Raw genomic sequence first — 19,050 nt, forward strand, 5'->3', positions numbered from 1 at the left:
CTCCTCTGATGCCGTGAAGGTAAAGGGGAGGGAGGGAGATTCTCAGGCTGCTAAAGGGCAGTAAGGTGGCGAGAGGGAAGGGTGGATGCTGCGGGGATGGGGCGGTGAAGGAGATGGCGGGGACGGGGCGGTGAAGGGGATGGTGGTCCAGGGACGGGCGTGTTATTCTCTAAATTAAACTACAAATGTTAGTAAGGATTGAAAATACGGCATAAGCAGTATGCAACATAAATTAGTTAGCCCCGCTATCAGTAAAGTAAAATGATTCATAAGACAATACCCCTCATTAACAGTACTTATTTAAATCCAAAAATACTTTTACCCCTTTTCCTTTAATTCTCTCAAACCTACATTAACCAAACACACCCTGTGCCCATTAATTCCTTTACATTTTCTGTTCATAACTGCCCTAAAAATCACTATATCTACTAGTCAATTAATTCATTTCATTCCTCCAAGTACTCCTACCAACTTATTTTTCCCCCATTCATAGTTCAGTAATCGTCAGCCCCATACCTAGTTATTTTTCAGTATTTGAAGTGTGTCAGTTTCAACAGATGTTGATATACACAAGGGACCAAAGCTGAGGCTTGTTCTACCAATTACATTAGGCATGGCACATTGCTTCCAACAAATCTTACCCCCTCCCTTACCAACCCCCTCCAGCATCCACGGACGTTGGGAACAGCTCCAAAACTGCTGGTCTCCTAGCTTGTAGATGTCCTATCAGGCCAGACTCAAGCCCCATTCAGAAGGCTCCCTTCCCCACTGAAATGACTCAGAGCCTCTTGCAGCTTTCGTAAGAAATTGTTTGCTTTCCCTAATGCTTTAATGTCGGCTACAGAAGCTGCTATTTCATGCCTCTCCGCTTTAGATTAGTTCACGCATTTCCACGCATTTGAGACATAGATAGGATAATTCATCTATCATTAATGCTTATGCTCTAATTCCTAATTTTAATCAGATCTTATGTATAGGTCGCAATCTTCTTTACCTTCTCTTCTAAGCTTATTCGTGCTTTCATGATTATTCTTTGTTACCCTCCAGATGTTTTTTCCCTAAATGTTTCTTTATTTTCTTTAAAGATTGTAGTTCATCCCCCTTTCCTTTTGTATCGGTAAATATTTGTACATATATACTGTATGTTTATTTGTATAAAATTGTTTTATTTTTTGTCTCCTATTTTTAAATTGTCATACGCATTGAAGTACTTGATATTGTGTGTACAACAAATTTTTAATAAACTTAAAACTTGATTGCCCTGTTGCTGGCAGGAAAGGGTGGCTGACAAACAGCCGTTCTTCATCTGTGGTAGCAGCACTGTCCTGATTCTGAAGCTTTGACCCTGCACTTGACTACGCAATCATGGAGTAGGATCGGGTGGCTCAACCAATCAGTGCTACGTGTGTGACCGCATTACCATGTCCGCCGCACATGCGCAATGAGCCAGAAACCGGCCCAAAAAGGAGGAGAGCCCCTGCACTCAAAAAGTCATTCCAGAGGCAAAACCACTGCAATCCCGGTTATCCAAATCCACGAGGACCTTCAGCAGAGCACCGGCGACGCAGCAAGCCAAATCAAGGAACAGCAGGGGTAAGTGATATCAACTCTCAGCGTTCCAAGCCTCACTCTGGTGATCCACCATCACTCTCAAGAACGTTCGGTTCTTCACCGTTGAGAGAAAAAGAACTCAATTCAAATTATAACTGTCCAAGCGATTTAAGGTCAAACAGCAAAAACAAAAGTTAAAAATTAAAATTACCATCCTTTTATCTAGAACAAATGTCACCAAACTATGTAATCAAATAATTAAAGGAAAATCAGTAGTGATTTAAAGCCAAACCATCCTTGTTTTAAGACATTCAACCTAAGTGTTGACTGATGTATTCTTGTAACTTCAATGGATCCTTGTAATGTGTAGTTTTGTTCCTGTGAGTAATCTTCATCATAGCAGGGTCGAATAGACCGTACATTGTCCCTATTTGCTTCAGCTGTGGCCGAAGTGCCAAAAATTGTTTTCTTGTAGCAGCTGTGGCTTTTGCAAATTCTGGGGGGAAAAAAACAGTTTAGAATCCTGCCACTTTATGCTCCTTTTTTCCTTGGCTACCCTCAAAATTTCCAGTACTTGTGGATATCTTAAAAGCTTAAATATTATGGGCCTGGGTCCAGTAGTAGTGCTATTCTTTCTGAATGGGATCTTATGAGACCTCTCTAATTCCAGAAGCTGAGAAAAGTTTATGGAGAGCACTTTACGAATAAAATCCACCAAGAATCCTATAATATCCTTCCCCTCAATACCTTCAGGAAGACCATAAATTACTTTTCCTTTCCCTACTTTCCATATCTTCTAGTTTCTTTGTGAGAGCCAGGACTGTTTTATGATCCGACTGGCGCTGGACCATTTTTATCTCACATTGAGAGATCCGTTGTTCATAGCCATCCAACCTGGAATTGGAGATCTGTATTTGTTGAGTCAGGTTAACCAGTTCTTCCTGAACTGAGACTAACTTTAGTGTGTTGCTCTTGCACATTTTTAATTTTCTCCATCAATTGTTCAAACATCTCAATGGAGTCACCTGGCAAAGGCACTTTAGAAGGAGTCACAGGGTCAGGCTTTGATCTTTTACTCGTTGCCTGAGCAGCAAATGAAGCCTCTAAGTGAGTCTGTCTTCCTGTGGCCATCTGGAATCAATAAAAAAATTTTGGGAGGAGGAAATATAATATCAATAAACAAGCAGTATGTGTGCCCAAGGGAGGAGCTCAACAGCTACACAGCCATCCCTGTTGCAGCCAAGTTACGGAATCAAGAAACACTGTTTTAAATCATTCTGTATTAGCCCATAATGTGGCTCACATTATTCAACAACATTTGGCATGTTTTACAACTCCTTACTGTATTTCAGTCAGGTCCTTGTATTGCTTTTACTAGTGGAAGAAACATATGTAAACAAGTGTTAAAAAAATGTGTTGCATCATGATTATTCCCCTACTGAGGGTTTACATGTACCTTGTGGACTTTGTGATTTTTGTGTTAGAATGGACTCAGTTGTAGAGTGACAAACAGTGTAAGTTAAGACATTATACATCATGTGTAGCTGAAGGAGTCATATATATTATAAATAAAATGTCCCTGTCAAACTATATGTAGGGTGTAAATCTAGGAAAATCAGAACACATTTTATAGAACCTCAAAGTAAAATGAATACTCAGACCATCACAGCTCCTATAGTTTACCATTTAATTCAAAACGGATATTCTTTTTCAGAGATTCAGTGGTTCACTCTTCTGTTGGGGCGGGGATTATATACAATATTTAGCATATAGGGAACAATTTTGGATCCACACTTTACAGTCTGTTAAAACTGAATGCTTGAATGATTTTGTGGAGTGGAATTATCTGAGAAGGCATACCAATAGATGTTTTTCATTCATCATTGTATTTCAAACTAGAGAATGACACAGTGACAAAATTCATCACCGTTCCCATCCCTGCGGATAACCATGGGAAACCATCTCCATGTCATTCTTTAAGGAGAGAGGGAAGAATCATAGTATTAATGGGCACAACCACTGACCCTCAAGCCTTGCATTGAAGAATGCTGGTGTAGAAAGACTGAGGTTGAGATAGACACTAAAGAATGGCATGGGATTGTTTCCTGTGGTTATCCGCGGGGACGGGAACGGTGATGAATTTTGTCACTGTATCATTCACTATTTAAAATTAGTACAGTCTTCACTTTTTAAAGCCTTTACATGTGACAAAGTTAAGAACTTTTGATAAAGTTAGTTCATGATGACGTCAAGATGTTACGTTACGTTATGAGAGTCAGATGACAGCGGCAGTGAGTGGATCCCTGACGAAGCTAGTGCGAAACATGTTGGGTCCAACCGCTAAGTCCACCAATATGTAATTAAGGTTAACTGCTGCCAAGATAAGTAAAAATATCAAATAAAAATCAATATTAACTTAATTTATATAAATAATTATTTAAATATAGATCTTGAGAACAAACAAAATGCAAATCTTTGAGCTGTGACCAGAGAGGATTTAACACATAATTCTCCCTGTGAAAGACTGTATACATGGGACAGTGGAATGTTGTTTCTGAGATCTTCAGCAAAGATAGCATGTAATGTGTATGAAGCAAGAAAAATTGAACTAAGAATATTTTACCTTAGTTACTTGAATGAGTATTTAGATTGGAAGCTCTAAGTTGAAATTGTATATCTGTCACTTCACTTCTGATCTATTTCAGGCATTTCAGTTCCATAAAGGAAGGGTATGTTGTCGTGTCCCGTAAGCCCTTCTAATATGCGGCCATTTTTTTTTTTAAAGAAACTCTGGAATATATGAGTATACTTGAGCTCTGACAAATCCCTGAGGCTCTTGTTGAACTTTGAGTAGCCAGCAGTCATAAGTTTTTGGATTTCATGCATTGCGCTTAATCTGATTTTGGTGTTATAAGTGGGAACTGGCTTTAGGTGATGTACGTTTTTCCCACAGGTGCCTCAGTTGGCTGAGAAAGTAATAGAAGTCATGCTGTAATAAAATGTTGTTTCTGCAGAGTGAAAGCCATGCAGTCAACATGTATCAGAGAGAAAACAAGACTGAGGGCCCGATGCTCAAAAGTCCATATTAAAAATCCTGTGAGCTGGTAAATTTTCTGATTTCAAAACAACAAGTGATGCTAAAAAAAGTTTGCATATAAATATGGCCTACAGAAATTCCATTAGACCAGGGGTAGGCAATGCCGGTCCTCAAGAGCCGGAGCCAGGTCAGGTTTTCAAGATATCCACAATAAATATGCATGAGATAGATTTGCATCTCAAGGAAGCAATGCATGCAAATTCATCTCATACATATTCATTGTGGATATCCTGAAAACCTGGCTCCAGCTCTCAAGGACCGGAATTGCCTACCCCTGCATTAGACCAATCGCTGGAGAAAGCGACTGACACATGTACAGAATAGTTCAGGGGTGCCCACACTTTTTTGACTCGCAAGCTATTTTTAAAATGACCAAGTCAAAATGATCTACCAACAATAAAATTTTTAAAAAACACAACGCACACTGTACGCATAGAATTGTTAATTATCATTCCTATTCTGGGGTTTTTTCAAAGAGGTCAAAGCAGATGACTCTATGCACTGTCACCTCAGTAACAACCATACAAAAATAGACAAAACCCACCCCCCCTCCCTTTTTACTAAACCACAATAGCAGTTTTTAGCGCAGGGAGCTGCGCTGAATGCCCAGCGCTGCTCTGGATGCTCATAGGCTCCCTGCGCTAAAAACCACTATTGTGGTTTAGTAAAAGGGGACCATATTGTAAAATATAGACAGCAGATATAAATTCAGACACATTTTGATCACTAAATTTAAAATAAAATCATTTTTCCTACCTTGTCTGGTGATTTCATGAGTCTCTGGTTGCACTTTCTTCTTCTGACTGTGCATCCAATCTTTCTTTCAGCCTGTATGCTTCCTCTCCTCCAAACCTCATTCCCTCCCCCAACTTTTTCTTCCTCTCTCCCTGCCCTTTCTTTCTTTCTCTCTTTATGCCCCCTTTCTTATTTTCCTGTTTCTCTTCTTTCCTTCTGTCTCCCTGCCTGCGCCCCTTTCTTTCTTTCTCCCTTCCCTAAGCCACTGCCGCTGCCATTGGGGAACGGGACCCAAATGCCACCAATGGATAACGCCGACGACGCCCCATGCTCTCTCTGCTTTGGGCCGATCAATCTTCCTCTCCCCGACGTCAATTCTGCCTTCGGAGAGGAAGTTCCGCCCAGCCAGGCAGCGATTGGCTGGCCTGAACTTCCTCTCCAATGGCATAATTAACGTCGGGGAGAGGAAGATTGATCGGCCCTATGGATCGCCAAGGCAAAGGGAGTCCTGGATGATCGACTCACTTTGCCTTGGCGAGCTACCGGTCGATTGCGATCGACCTATTGGGCACCCCTGGAATAGTTCATTGAAAGAGGTATAAATGTGTGCATGCGCCAGGAAAAGCTATATCATAGGTACACATTAGTGTCAATCATAGGCAGAGAACTACCAACAAACCATGCAGATGTGAAAATGCAAGATATTCATATGCTTTTTTTCCACACTGTAGGACATGTGCGATCAGTAGCCCCAGACCTGTTGGTATATGCTTTTAATAAACGTGCATGACACTCGCTTTTAACATTCACATATATTATATGGTGCCCCCCAACCCTATAAAAGTATGATGAATGTACCCTGTATTTTATTTTTAACTATCACTAGAGAATGACATGGGAACAAATTTGTCCCCGTCCCCAAAGGAATTTAATTTTCCCTGCAAGTTTTGTCAATGTCCCATTCCTATAAGTTCTGCTTTAACCACGCAAGGCTCAATCACTTATGATTTTAAATGTTTGAGGCTTGTGCAGTTGAGGATGGAGCTTGCAGGGATGGAACTGGAAAATTAGTTCCCGTGGGGACGGGGAAAAATTAATCCTCACAGGAACTCATTTTCTGGTCCCGTCCCTGCAAGCTCCATTCTCATCTGTACAAGCCTCAAACACTTTAAAATCATAAGTGATCAAGCATTGCGCGGTTAAGGCAGAGCTTATAGGAATTCTTTAACTACCACCTCCCATGCAATCTGCAGCCACAGACCTATTGGTATGCTTTTAATAAATGCACAAAAGGCGTACCTTTAACACGTGTTTAGTAGCACTATATATTGGTATCTAGAAACATGATTGCTGATAAAGGCCAAATGGCCCATCCAGTCTGTCCATCCACAACATCCACTATCTCCTCTCCCTAAGCGATCCCATATGTCTGTCACATGCTTTTTTTATTTTATTTTTTTTATAATATCTTCATTGGAGCAAACAGTATAGCCAAAACGCAACAAATACATGCTCTCAGAAAAAAAGACAAGAATCAAGAACAACAGAACATGTAAACACAAGAGATCCAATCAAAGGAAGAAGCATCAGCAAGCAACCTGCAGTGCTCAGCCGCCCCATGGCAAGCTGTCAGCTCATTTACAAGAACCCAACCCAGGCTAAGAGCCACCCAACACTCCCTTGTCCATTCCCTAATCTACAAAAGTAAAACCCAAGAAACACCACCAAACATACACCATTTACCCCACTCACTCACACACACCCTCCCGCCCCCCCAATCCCTATGTTGCCCAGTTGAGGCTAGGAGAGAAACAGACAGGAGCCCCTCAACTCAGGCTCCATCCAGAGGTCCTCACAAAGATAAACACTGTTGCCACAGCCACGCATAGGGTTGCCACTCAGGAGTCTGACGTTTCCCCCGTTCTGCCAAGAGTTCACATCGGGCCAATTGTTCCATCAAAGAGGTCCAAGCAGCAACGGGAGGACTTTCTTCCTCCAGCCAATGTTTCAAAATGGCCTTACCCACCAGTAGAAATGCAAGAGCCAGAAATTTACGATCAGGCTCTGGGACATGATTATCTACTAAAAGACGCTGATTCCCTATAAAAGAGTTATCTAATCCCCCTTAGCCCCTCCACTATGCTAAGCACCGCAGTCCACAGGATCAATTGCGGACACTCCAGAAAGGTGTGTGCAAAAGTGCCCTCATGAGTTTTACAATGAAGGCAGTACGAGGCCTCCCACAAGCCCATAGTGTAGCCCCGAGTTCTAGTCAGGTATGCCCGGTGCAGAAGTTTAAAGTGGGTCTCTCTGAGGTATGTCATTTTGAAAAATCTCAATCCCACTTGTATAATGGCCTGAAATTGCTTGATATCTAGAGAATGGGCCAACTCTCTTTCCTAATTTTGAGCCACCTGGGTCAAACCAGTCACAATCCACCAATTCCTTGATTATCTTATACCACCTAGAAAGTGTGTTGAGGGGTGGGCAGGACAAAAAAATACCTATCTAATTTAGTGCCCTCTGCCTGAGAGCCCCCAGAATCCCTTTTTCTGAATATAGTAGTGGTGGGCTTGCAGACAAGCCCAGAAATGTGTTGTCGGTAACTCCCATTTGGTTCTCATCTGATCAAAAGAAGGGAAATCCCCACCCCCCAAATCCAACAAATGATGCAGAGATCTTAGCACCCATGCTTTCTTAAATTCAGACAGTCTTTGTCTCTACCACCTCTACCAAGAGACTATTCCAAAGATCTACATCAAAGGGTCCCAAAAGGTCAATCGCAAAGGCAACGCGAGTCAATCGCGGAGCCCATCCCAGGCTCCGCGATAGATTTATGTTGCCTTTGCATTCTCCCTGTTCCCTGACGCCACAATGGGCCAGCAACAACTTCAGAAGTGCCGGATAAGCCAGCCTCCCCCCCCCCCCCCCAACATCAATTCTGACATCGGAGAGGAAGTTCAGGGCCAGCCAGGCAATGATTGGCTGGCCCGGAACTTCCTCTCAGACGTCAGAATTGACGTCAGGGGGAAGGCTGCTGGCCTGTTGCAGCATCAGGAAACGGAGAACTCGGCAGCAACGATGGTGGTGGTTTGGGGGCCTGTTCCCAGATGTCAGCGGTGGCTTGGGGACCTGTTTCCAGACGACAACCCCTGTGGTAGCTTGGGGAGACAGAAAGACAGGGAGGCAGAACAAGGAGACAGAAAGACAGACAGAAAGAAAAGGGGGCATGGAAACAAAGAATGAAAAGGGGTAGGGAGACAGAAAGAAAGAATGGGGGGCATGGAGACAGAAAGCAGAGAGAAAGAAAGTAAGAAAGGGGAGCAGAGGGACAAAGAAAGACAGAAAAAGAGGGGGCAGGGAGACAGAAAGGGGAGGGAGCAGGAAGAGGAAGGAAAAGGAATGGAGTGTGTTGGGTGGCAGGGGGCAGGCAGGGAGAGAGGAAGAAAAAGTTTGACTCATGGAAAAACAGATGTTGGTTGGGGAATGGAATGAGGTCTGGAGGAGACAAAGCATGCAGGAGGCAGAAAGGAGGGAAAGAGAAAGATTAGTTTGGGGGTGGGAGGTGTTGGAGACAGGGAAGGAGAGATGCTGACCCCAGAGTGGGTTGTGTGAAAGGAAAGACAGAGCCAGAGAAAATAGATGTTGGATATGGAGGTAGTGTAGAGATGGGGACATAGAAGGGCAGTACTGGAAAAGGGAGGAATAAAAAGGGCATTTTGAAAATGCTGGAAACATGGGGAGGACAAGAACTCAGAGTAGGTGCCAACATGGGAGAAGAAAGAGGGCAGAAACTGGAAGGAATGAATAGGGACAGGATGGATGGTAGACAGAGAGAAGAAAAATTAAATAGTTGTGACAGATAAACTGGCCTTAGGTTATGATAGGTATGTTTGATTTCTTTATTTATAAATTTTTTAAACAAAAAAATTACAAGAAACACAAACTTCTTGTTACAGAAATACAGGAAAATATTCTAAGTATGCATCTCACAAATATGAAGTATAACTGAAAACCCTTCCTTAGACTCCAAATAAAAGTGGGGTTGGCCCAAAAGTAAGAGAAGTACATTTATCAATTAAACTTACAGGGGTAAGCTAATAGGAAGGTACACTTCCTATTTGCTAATAGGGGTACATTTACAGGGGTAGCTAATAGGAAGGTGGCCCCTAGAGAAATTACATCTTGTCTCAAGGATAAGAACTGTTTCCTCCTTTCCTGGGTTGTCTTGGTGACATCTAAGTATGCCCATATTCGTTTACCATAAAATAAAGTTTTTGAAAACTTGAAATATTGTTTCATAAATGAGTCCAAATCCTGTTGGAAGACAAAGGATATCAATAATGTTGTTCTTATGGCTGACTCTGTAATAGATTCCTCAAGAATTGCAGAAATATTTTTAAAGTCAATCTGTAAAGACTGAGCATTTTTTTCTTCTTCCATATTCCCCTGGATTTTTTTTGTGGATAGAGAGAGATAATAAATTTTGTTTAATTTAGGTATAAATTCTGCGGAATAACCCAGAACTTCCACCAAATACTTTTTAAACATATCATATAGAGAAATTCCAGAGGATTTAGGAAAATTCAATACTCTTACATTTAATCACCGATTGAAATTCTCAATATTTTCTATTTTACGGTGAAGCAAGGTACTGTCTTTTATTGCGACTGCTCTATGAGCCTGAAGAGATTGCACCTCATCTTGTATTTTCATAATAGAGTTTTTAGTTTCCAAATTAATCTGTTCAAAAGCTTTAGATATGGTATCCAATTTTGCCACTAGGGCTTTTACCTCATCGTTCATCTTCACTGTTGCTGATTCCAATTTCTGAAGCGTCTTTAAGATAGCTTTCAAAGTATCCTCACTGGCGGGAGAAAATTCCTCCAAGATGACTCGCATTGGCAGAAGCTCATCCGTCGAGGAACCCGCCTCTGTGAAAGCATCCAGAGCAACTTCGGCACCGTTGCCTTCTATTTCCAGGTCAGCAGCATCAGCCGGACAGGGAGGTGGGACTCCAGTTGCGGGCGAAAGCAAGGTCTCATTCCCCATCGAGGTCAAGCCTTCTCTGTTCTCCCTCGTAGTGGGGCTCAAACCGCCCATACGTGAGCAAACTGCTGGCAGGTAATGCTCCATCGTTTGCTGCATTGGGGTAAGTGGGCATTGAGGAGGTAGGTGCCCTCACACTTCCCTTCCTTTTAGTGTGCGGCATTCTTTAGCAAGTAAAAGCAACGTCGGGAGTGATCTTAACGCCGCCAGAATAGTGCCATCTTGGCCAGCCCCCCCTCGTTTGATTTCTTTATTTTATGTGGTTGAATGGTTATACTTTTCTATCGTTTCATGGAGGTCCTTTCTATTTTCCTTTATGTGTTTCTATTCGTGTAAATTGCTGACTTGTTCACAAATGTAGCTGTATAGCAAATTAATAAACAAGAGACACTGGGATGATTGGGTGGGGGAGGGTGAATGCTGTAGCAAGAGATGAAGGTCATGAAGTGAGGCAGGTGTTGGGTTTCTGTCAAAAGATTGCCAACCCCACCTCTCCTTAGTGTATCATTCCCTCTTTCTTCCTTTCCCCACCTCCATGGATCCAGCATTTCTCTCGCTTACTTCCCTCCCTTCACAGTTGCCTTTTCTTTAGTGGCAGCACTTAACACTACTTCCCGCAGGCCCTGGAGTCTTCTTCCAACTCAACTTTGTTTTCAGCAGGTGTAGGATATAGCATGTGTTAATCACTGCCCCTGTTGGAGATTAAGAAGAGGGATAGTGAGAAATGCCACATTCATAGAGGAAGGAGGAAAGGCGAAAAAGTGGCATGGATTAGCAGTGTTCCCTCTAAGCGGGCGGGTGTTGTGAGCAAACTTTTTTCACTGTGAGCTAAAAATATCGGGCGCCAGCAAGTTATGAGCCAAATAAATATGTTGTCAAAGTTGCTGATACATGAGGACGAGGTATTCAAAGGAATTTTAGGCCTACACGCTAAATTAAATAACGTTAAATAATATTTTTAAGAACACAGAAATTGTAGGGATGAAATGATATCTTAATAAATGTTTTACAACAAATGTAGTTATGTCTGTTACATCCATATGTGTAAACTGTAAATTAAAAACAGTCCAGAAGACAATACGTTTGATGCTTTCAATTTCTAGACCAGTGTTTTTCAACCTTTTTTGGGCAAAGGCACACTTGTTTCATGAAAAAAATCACGAGGCACACCACCATTAGAAAATGTTAAAAAATTTAACTCTCTGCCTATATTGACTATATATAAAGTAATTCTCTTGAATAGGAATCAAATAAACACAAAGAAAGTATTTTATAATTACTTTATTATGAAATAAAAATTATAAAAATTATAAAATACTTTATTCAGTGCGAAACCTGGGCCTGTTTGGCTGAACACAAAGCTGATATTCTGGCTGGAATGGAAGAAAGACACACACGTAGCTCTTCGTCAACAGCTCTCAGTCTCTCTCTGTATTTGGTTTTTATAGCATACAAAAATAGACAAATATACCCTCCATCCTTTTTATTAAACCACAATAGCAGTTTTTAGCGCAGGGAGCTGCGCTGAATGCCCAGCACTGCTCTTGACGCTCATAGGCTCCCTGCGCTAAAAACCACTATTGCGGTTTAGTAAAAGGGGACCATATTGTAAAATATAGACAGCAGATATAAATTCAGAACTGTGCATAGTAAGTGAAGGGAAGTTTTCATCTCTGGGAATTTACCCAGTTAACTATTAAGTTATTTGGGCAAATTCCTTTGAAAACTGTGGTAATACTGCCTCCACTTTGCTAAATTTAAAATAAAATCATTTTTCCTACCTTGTCTGGTGATTTCTGGTTGCACTTTCTTCTTCTGACTGTGCATCCAATCTTTCTTCCCTTCTATCAGCCTGTATGCTTTCTCTCCTCCACACCTCATTCCCTCCCCCAACTTTTTCTTCCTCTCTCCCTGACCTTTCTTTCTTTTTTTCTGTTTCTCTTCTTTCCTTCTGTTTCCCTGCCTGCCCCCTTTCTTTCTTTCTCCCAGCCTCCTGTCCAGCAGTAACTCTCTTCCCTTCCTCCCCTCCCAGCAGCATCTCTCCGTCTCCCTCTCCAGTAGCAGCTGTCCCTTTTTTTTCCTTGCCCAGCAGCTTCCCAGATTCCTTTCCCTCCTCCCCTCCCAGAAGCATCTCTCCGTCTCCTTCTCCCTCTCCAGTAGCAGCTGTCCCTTTTTTTCCTAGCCCAGCAGCTTCCCAGATTCCTTTCCCTCCTCCCCTCCCAGAAGCATCTCTCCTTTTTCTCCCTCTCCAGTAGCAGCTGTCCTTTTTTTTCCTGGCCCAGCAGCTTCCCAGATTCCTTTCCCTCCTCCCCTCCCAGATGCATCTCTCCTTCTCCCTCTCCAGTAGCAGCTGTCCCTTTTTTTTCCTGGCCCAGCAGCTTCCCAGATTCCTTTCCCTCCTCCCCTCCCAGAAGCATCTCTCCTTCTCCCTTTCCAGTAGCAGCTGTCCCTTTTTTCCCCTGCCCAGCAGCTTCCCAGACTGATAGTGGTTTTCTCCCCTCCCAGCAGCTCTTCTTACTTCCCAGCGCAGCGATTCACGAAGGCAGCCTCGGGTCCTTTGTTGTGTCGCGCCGCCTCTGAGGAAAGAGGAAGTTGCATCATCAGAGGCAGCCGCGACTCAGCAAAAGCCCCGAGGCTGCCTTCGTGAATCGCTGCGCTGGGAAGTAAAGGAGAGCTGCAGAGAGGGGAGAAAGCCACTGTCGGAGGCTCCCCAAGATCTCTCCGGCCCAGCGCACGCTTCCGATGCTGATCTTGCAGAAGTTCAAATGAGTCAATCTTGCCGGTCCTGCGCTGTGACGAGAAACTTGTGCGCTGCGACCTAATATTTTGTGCGCCAGCGCACGCCAGCGCAACTTAGCAGGAACACTGATTTTGGAAGCAATGTTCCCTCTAAACTGCGCAGCTGGGTTTTTCAGACCCCAGCGCAGCAGTTGCTCAACACTCCTCTATTTGCCTTAAGCCAATGAATAGCTGCTTGCGGCCTGCACCGGATTTTTCTGCCCCTTTCTGAGGCACATTCTGACTTGTGCAGTGAGTGTCTTGGCTTGTTTCTTTTCCTGCTCGAACTTTCATTAGAACCTAAAATGCTTTTTTTTCATTTTTGGACTTTTATCTCCAGAAAATTAAGTACTGTACACTTGCCATCTGCTGAGCATGTGGTTTTGTATTTATTGATTTTCTTTGTTCTATATATGTTATGCAGAGCTCTCCTAAAGTTGTCCTCATCATTTTTTTTAATGTTCTTATTGTAGACTTAACTGTGTTAAAACTGGCATGGTTTAGGGAAGAACAGGGGCATATACTGGATGGAAGTGGGGAAGATAGATGCACATGCCAGATGGACATGGGGAGGAGATATAGCACTTGCTGAATGGAAGCGGGGAGAAAGAGTGCAAATGCTGAATGGAAGTTGGAAGGAGGGAGCAGATGCTTGATGGAAGGGGGAGGAGAGAGGAGGGCAGAAGCAGGATGGTATGAAGAGTCTGGCTTCTTGAGTGTTCAGTTTAATTTTTCTATTTTTATTTTGTAGTTACTTCTATACTGGGTAAAGGTCTATGTGAAAGATCTTGGCACTCCACCCCGACCCACAAACTCTATCACCTACCGCAAAAAAATCACAAGTGAATTGTTCTGGACCCAATTTCTCAACCAACTCCCCCCTTTTCCTTAAACTCAGATCCCTTAAAGCTTATTTTGTTACATCGGTTTTTAGAATCCTAGTCCAATCTCTCGTACTAAGCCTGCTTGACTACTGTAACATCGCCTATTTGGCAATTTCCCAAAAAAATATGCGACGCCTACAACTGTTGCAGAATGCAGCAGTCAGACTAATCTTTGGACTAAAAAAATTTGACCACGTGACACCCTACTACCGGCAGCTACATTGGCTGCCGATGAAGGCATGCGTAAAGTTCAAATTTGCCTGTTTCTGCTTTAAAGCATTATACGGACTTGCCCCCAAATACATTACTGACCTTTTCTCCTTCTCAACCAACAGACACAAGAGAAGTTCACATTCCAACTTCGTTTCCCCCCCCAGTGAGAGGTTGCAAACTGAAAAAACACCATGAATTCCTTCTCTCACACCAAGCAGCATCATGGGGTAAAGACCTAGAACAATTACTTTCGCCCTCTACTTATGAGGTATTTAGGAAACGTCTAAAAACACACCTGTTCCTAAAACATCTTGACAACTGATCCACTTATCTCTTTCCTCTCAATAGCGACCTACTGTCCTTTTGATCACTTTTCTCCTCAACAATGAATTTCCTGTCTAATTACTTCTCTTTCTTCTTCCCCTCTTGAAGTCAGTCAATTTGTACCTTTGCTTAATCTTTTGTAAACCGCATAGAACTTCACGGTATTGCGGTATATAAGCTGTTATTATTATTATTATTATTTTCCTAAACATGCCGACCCAGATTCCAACTGGCATAATTGGGTAACCCTTTCCGGGACTACCTACCGTGCTCTTGCCCCTTTGTCTGCTAAACCTATCTCCCACTCCCGCAAGGCTCCCTGGTATCTTCCATACCACAGGGAATTAAAGCAGAAATGTCGAGCCCTGGAACGTAAATGGAAAAAATTGAAATCCCCTTCAGACAGACAATCCTGGAGAGACAACATCAAGTTCTAAAGCACAGTACTAAAAAAAGCAAGGAAGAATGTCTATGGGATAAAATCACCAGATAAAAACCCCATAATAGTACACTGTTCAACATCTGGCGCAACCTAACCTCAAAAAATGACTCCACCTTTCCCCTTCCCCCCATCCGCAAACGACCTAGCTAAATTTTTCAACGAAAAGATTACTACCTTACGGAGTTCTTTCCCCCCATCAGTCTCTTACAATTCTCTGCCTCCCAACGACTCCAACCCTATCCCTGCTGATAGATCCTGGACTGACTTTGAACTCATATCCGAATCCCAGATCTCTAAACTCTGTCTCAAACTGAAATCCTGCAATTGCATCCTGGATCCTTTCCCTTCCTACCTTTACGAAAACATTCCTGCGCAGGCCATCTCCTCCCTTACCAGGCTTATAAATTCTGCTTTACTATCGGGCCTGTTCTCCACAGAAATGGGACACATTGCCTTGTCCCCTCTTCTGAAAAAAGCCGATCCTGACCCTTCCTTACCATCTAACTACCGCCCCATAGCAAATATCCCTCTCCTAACTAAACTGCTAGAGGCCATAGTCGCCACCCAGCTCTCTTCTTACCTAGAGAGATTCTCCATCCTCCATCCCTACCAATATGGCTTCAGACCCAGCTTCAGCACCGAATCCCTTCTAGTTTCCTTAATTTCTAAGGTGCAACACCTACATTCTCGTAACAAATTCGCTGTCTTATTACAATTCGATCTCTCTGCAGCTTTCAATGTTGTCCACCACGACATACTACTTTATCAACTTTCCGAGATAGGAATTGAATCCACCATCCTAAAGTGGTTCTCAAATTTCCTACGCTCTCGCTCCTACACTGTCAACACAAATGGTACCATGTCCATTCCTTGGACACCATCTTGCGGTGTCCCTCAGGGATCACCCCTATCCCCTATTCTTTTTAACATCTATATGTCCTCCCTGAAACTCCTCCAATTATCCCCCCTTGAAACAATCTACACATACGCTGATGACATCCTTGTCCTCCTTGAGACAGACCAGAACCTCACCAACCTCCACAAGAACATTACAGCTTGCATAATGAGACTCCATTCCTGGTCCTTCTCGGTACAGATGAAATTGAATGAATCAAAACAAAATTACTCTGGCTCGGCCCAAATTATAACACCTGCCCACCCTCTTCGCACTACCCTCAGGCGCTGCACTGCAGCTTGAGTTCTCAAGCAAGGTCCTTGGCATCATTATCGATTCTTCTCTCTCCCTCAATGACCACCTCAACTCCTTGGCTAAATCATGCTTTTTCAGCCTCCACATGCTGAGGAAAGTAAGATCCTATTTTCGCCAACAACATTTTGCCGTCCTTGTCCAATCCATCATCCTCTCCAAACTAGACTACTGCAATGCCATCTACTTAAGCCTATCAAAAAGTCTTCAAAGACTCCAGCTAATCCAGAATACTGCAGCCAAGTTGATCTTTGCAAAACGCAAGTCTAACCATGTCTCCCCACTCCTAGCCAAACTTCACTGGCTCCCAGTGATTTCCAGAATCCATTTCAAATGCTCCTGCCTGGCTTTTAAGATCATTCACGGCATCCTTCCTCCCTTAATCCCACTATCTTATAACTCCTCGAGTCCTGACTTTACCAGACCCGCCCAAAGGTATAAACTATCCTTCCCTTCTCTACACGGTATTCGCTATGCAGGCAAACTGGGAAAATCCCTTCTCTTCAGAATCACAGGTCTTTGGAATGACCTTACTACCCCGCTGCGGAACCTGGGCTCCCTCCAATTATTCAGCAAACAACTGAAAACCTGGCTTTTCACTAAAATGTAATTCTATCTCCCCTTACTCTTCTCTTCTATATATAAGTTCATGTAAACCTTTTTTTTTTCTTTCTCTTCCTATATTTTAAGTTCTTGTAAACCATGCCGAGCTCCACATCTGTGGAGATGATGCGGTATATAAACTTAAGGTTTAGTTTAGTTTTCTGTTAGCATTAACAATTGATCTATTCTAATCTGGTTTGTTTAGTTTTCCAACAAATTTAGTGATGTTCTAGTGCATGTTTGTGGTACAGTCTTTTCAAAAATTGCTTGCCTTTGCCCCCCCCTCACCAGTCCAGCCCAAACCAACTGCTGCTCAGAACACATCATGATTTGCACAGCTGCTTCCCTGCCTTAGAAGGAACATTGGTCGGAAGCAGTTCAACCTGGGGAACAAGGAGAAAACTAGTCTGTAGGCTATAGTTTGGAGACCCCTGACATACAGCATTTGTGGCCCATATCTTATTCTTAAGTGTAGGTTTCAAAAGTGGCAAAGATCTGATAAATTTGCTTTAGCACTGTCTTTGTTCAAATAGGCTACCAAAATGTATCTGAGATGCAGAAATACCTGAGAATGGATGTAAAAAGCTAGTAGTTTAGTGTCTTGGGCCTTAAGTGAAAGGTTATCTGTGAGATTGGGGCGTATGTCTATATCTTTCCCTTAATGTACATTTTTTTTAAATTTAATTGATCCTGTAGGCTGAAAGACACATCTGTAAGATCCGCCTGATGTATGCAAGTCTTCTGCTGCTCTTCCTCACTGGCCTGATCCTCTGTTTTGCTGCCATCTGTATTCATCCTCCTAGGGAGAAGTGGACCAGGGTGCATCTGTAGGCAGAGGCTGTGCACCACTGCTTCTGGAAGAGAAAAATTGTACAGATATCTGCATAATAAATAAGATTTATTATTCCTTGTCTTCTTATTGGCAAAAGATTGGATAGGGCCCATTAAAAGAGAATAAAAAGATTATCATAAGCTGCTATTCTCCCTGAATGACCTGTGTGTAATATACTGCTTGCGATGCCAGAAGTGTCGCTTTGTGCTGAACAGCCTCCTGTTTCTGTGAGATGGTATCTTACAGGGTTTGCTGAAGCAGTGCACACTGACCAAAGTCAAATTCCTATGAAGGAGTACAGTGGAATGGAACATACTGTAATGGTTAGAGTGGCAGGTTGATACTTAGGGAAGAAAAGTTAAAATCCTACTGTCATTCTTTATAATTTTGGGCAAGTCTCATGTACAAAGTTAGACTAGTTAATCCATAGAGTTTTTTCACTTTCTGTACCATAAGTCCATAGATGTGTACAACGGTCAACTGTTCTCTATATTTGGTCTTTTCCTTCCACTCCACATCTGTCTCAGCATGTTTTTCCCCCCCTTTTTTTTCCTCCAATTAATTTATCTATTTACTTTTCAATTCATGATTTAAGTTTTAGTTTTTCACTATTCATTTTTGAGTAAATGTGCATGTCTGTTTTTCCATGTCAAGCAATCCGTTTCTCTCTGTTTACCCTAAGGACCTCTGTGGAAGGCAATCTTTGTTGAAACACGGCCCATGTAGGATCAAGGTTTAAGCCAAGGTTCCAGTATGTGTTTTGTTATAATCTTCAATGTAGCATTGCAATTTTATTCCCTGGCTCTAGTTCTGGTTCCATTTTGTGCGTGTTTTGGACATTTCTTTTTTTTTTTTTATTTATCATTTTCAAACTTATATCAAGCATATTAACTTGTACAGAAAGAAGTTTAACATATAAACATATTACATCAGATTAACATTAAGACAAAAGAAAAGAAGAAAAAAAAATATATATATATATGCCAACTTTACTCAAGTCCTACATTAAGATCCAAGATTAACAAAATGCGAGAATATTAAGAAAATAATCACTAATATGAAACTATAGAGCTGAGGACTAATGCCTATATTAAATAATGAGCTAATGATGTTGTTCTTCCTTCAGACGAGATGATACCAAGAAATTAGTTAACTGAAATGGTTCAAAGAAAACATACTTGATCTGGCGGTGATTCACTATACACTTACAAGGTTGCCTTAAATAAAAAGTAGCCCCTAAAGCTAAAACACCTGGTTTCAGAAGAAGAAATTCACGTCGTCGCTTCTGCGTTTCACGTGAGAGATCAGGAAACATCTGGATTTTCAGTCCAATAA

The 19,050-nt window shown here is 42.2% G+C and overlaps 1 protein-coding gene across 3 annotated transcripts in view; it reads left to right on the plus strand.

Moving 5' to 3' along the window:
- Positions 1 to 17,788, plus strand: part of TMEM219 (transmembrane protein 219) — a 79,443-nt gene extending 61,655 nt beyond the window's left edge. The window contains exon 6 of one of the 3 annotated variants that reach the window (XM_033946698.1): positions 4,566 to 4,655. In XM_033946698.1, coding sequence (XP_033802589.1) covers positions 4,566 to 4,640 — 75 coding nt within the window. In that variant the 3' untranslated portion in view covers positions 4,641 to 4,655. Of the gene's footprint in view, positions 1 to 1,274; positions 1,359 to 4,565; positions 4,656 to 17,579 lie in introns of those variants that run through there. The other 2 variants (XM_033946697.1, XM_033946699.1) reach the window with 2 other exon arrangements.
- The last annotated feature ends 1,262 nt before the right edge of the window (positions 17,789 to 19,050 follow it).

This window comes from Geotrypetes seraphini, chromosome 5 (genome assembly GCF_902459505.1).
Source record: "Geotrypetes seraphini chromosome 5, aGeoSer1.1, whole genome shotgun sequence".
Taxonomy (NCBI): Eukaryota; Metazoa; Chordata; class Amphibia; order Gymnophiona; family Dermophiidae; genus Geotrypetes; species Geotrypetes seraphini.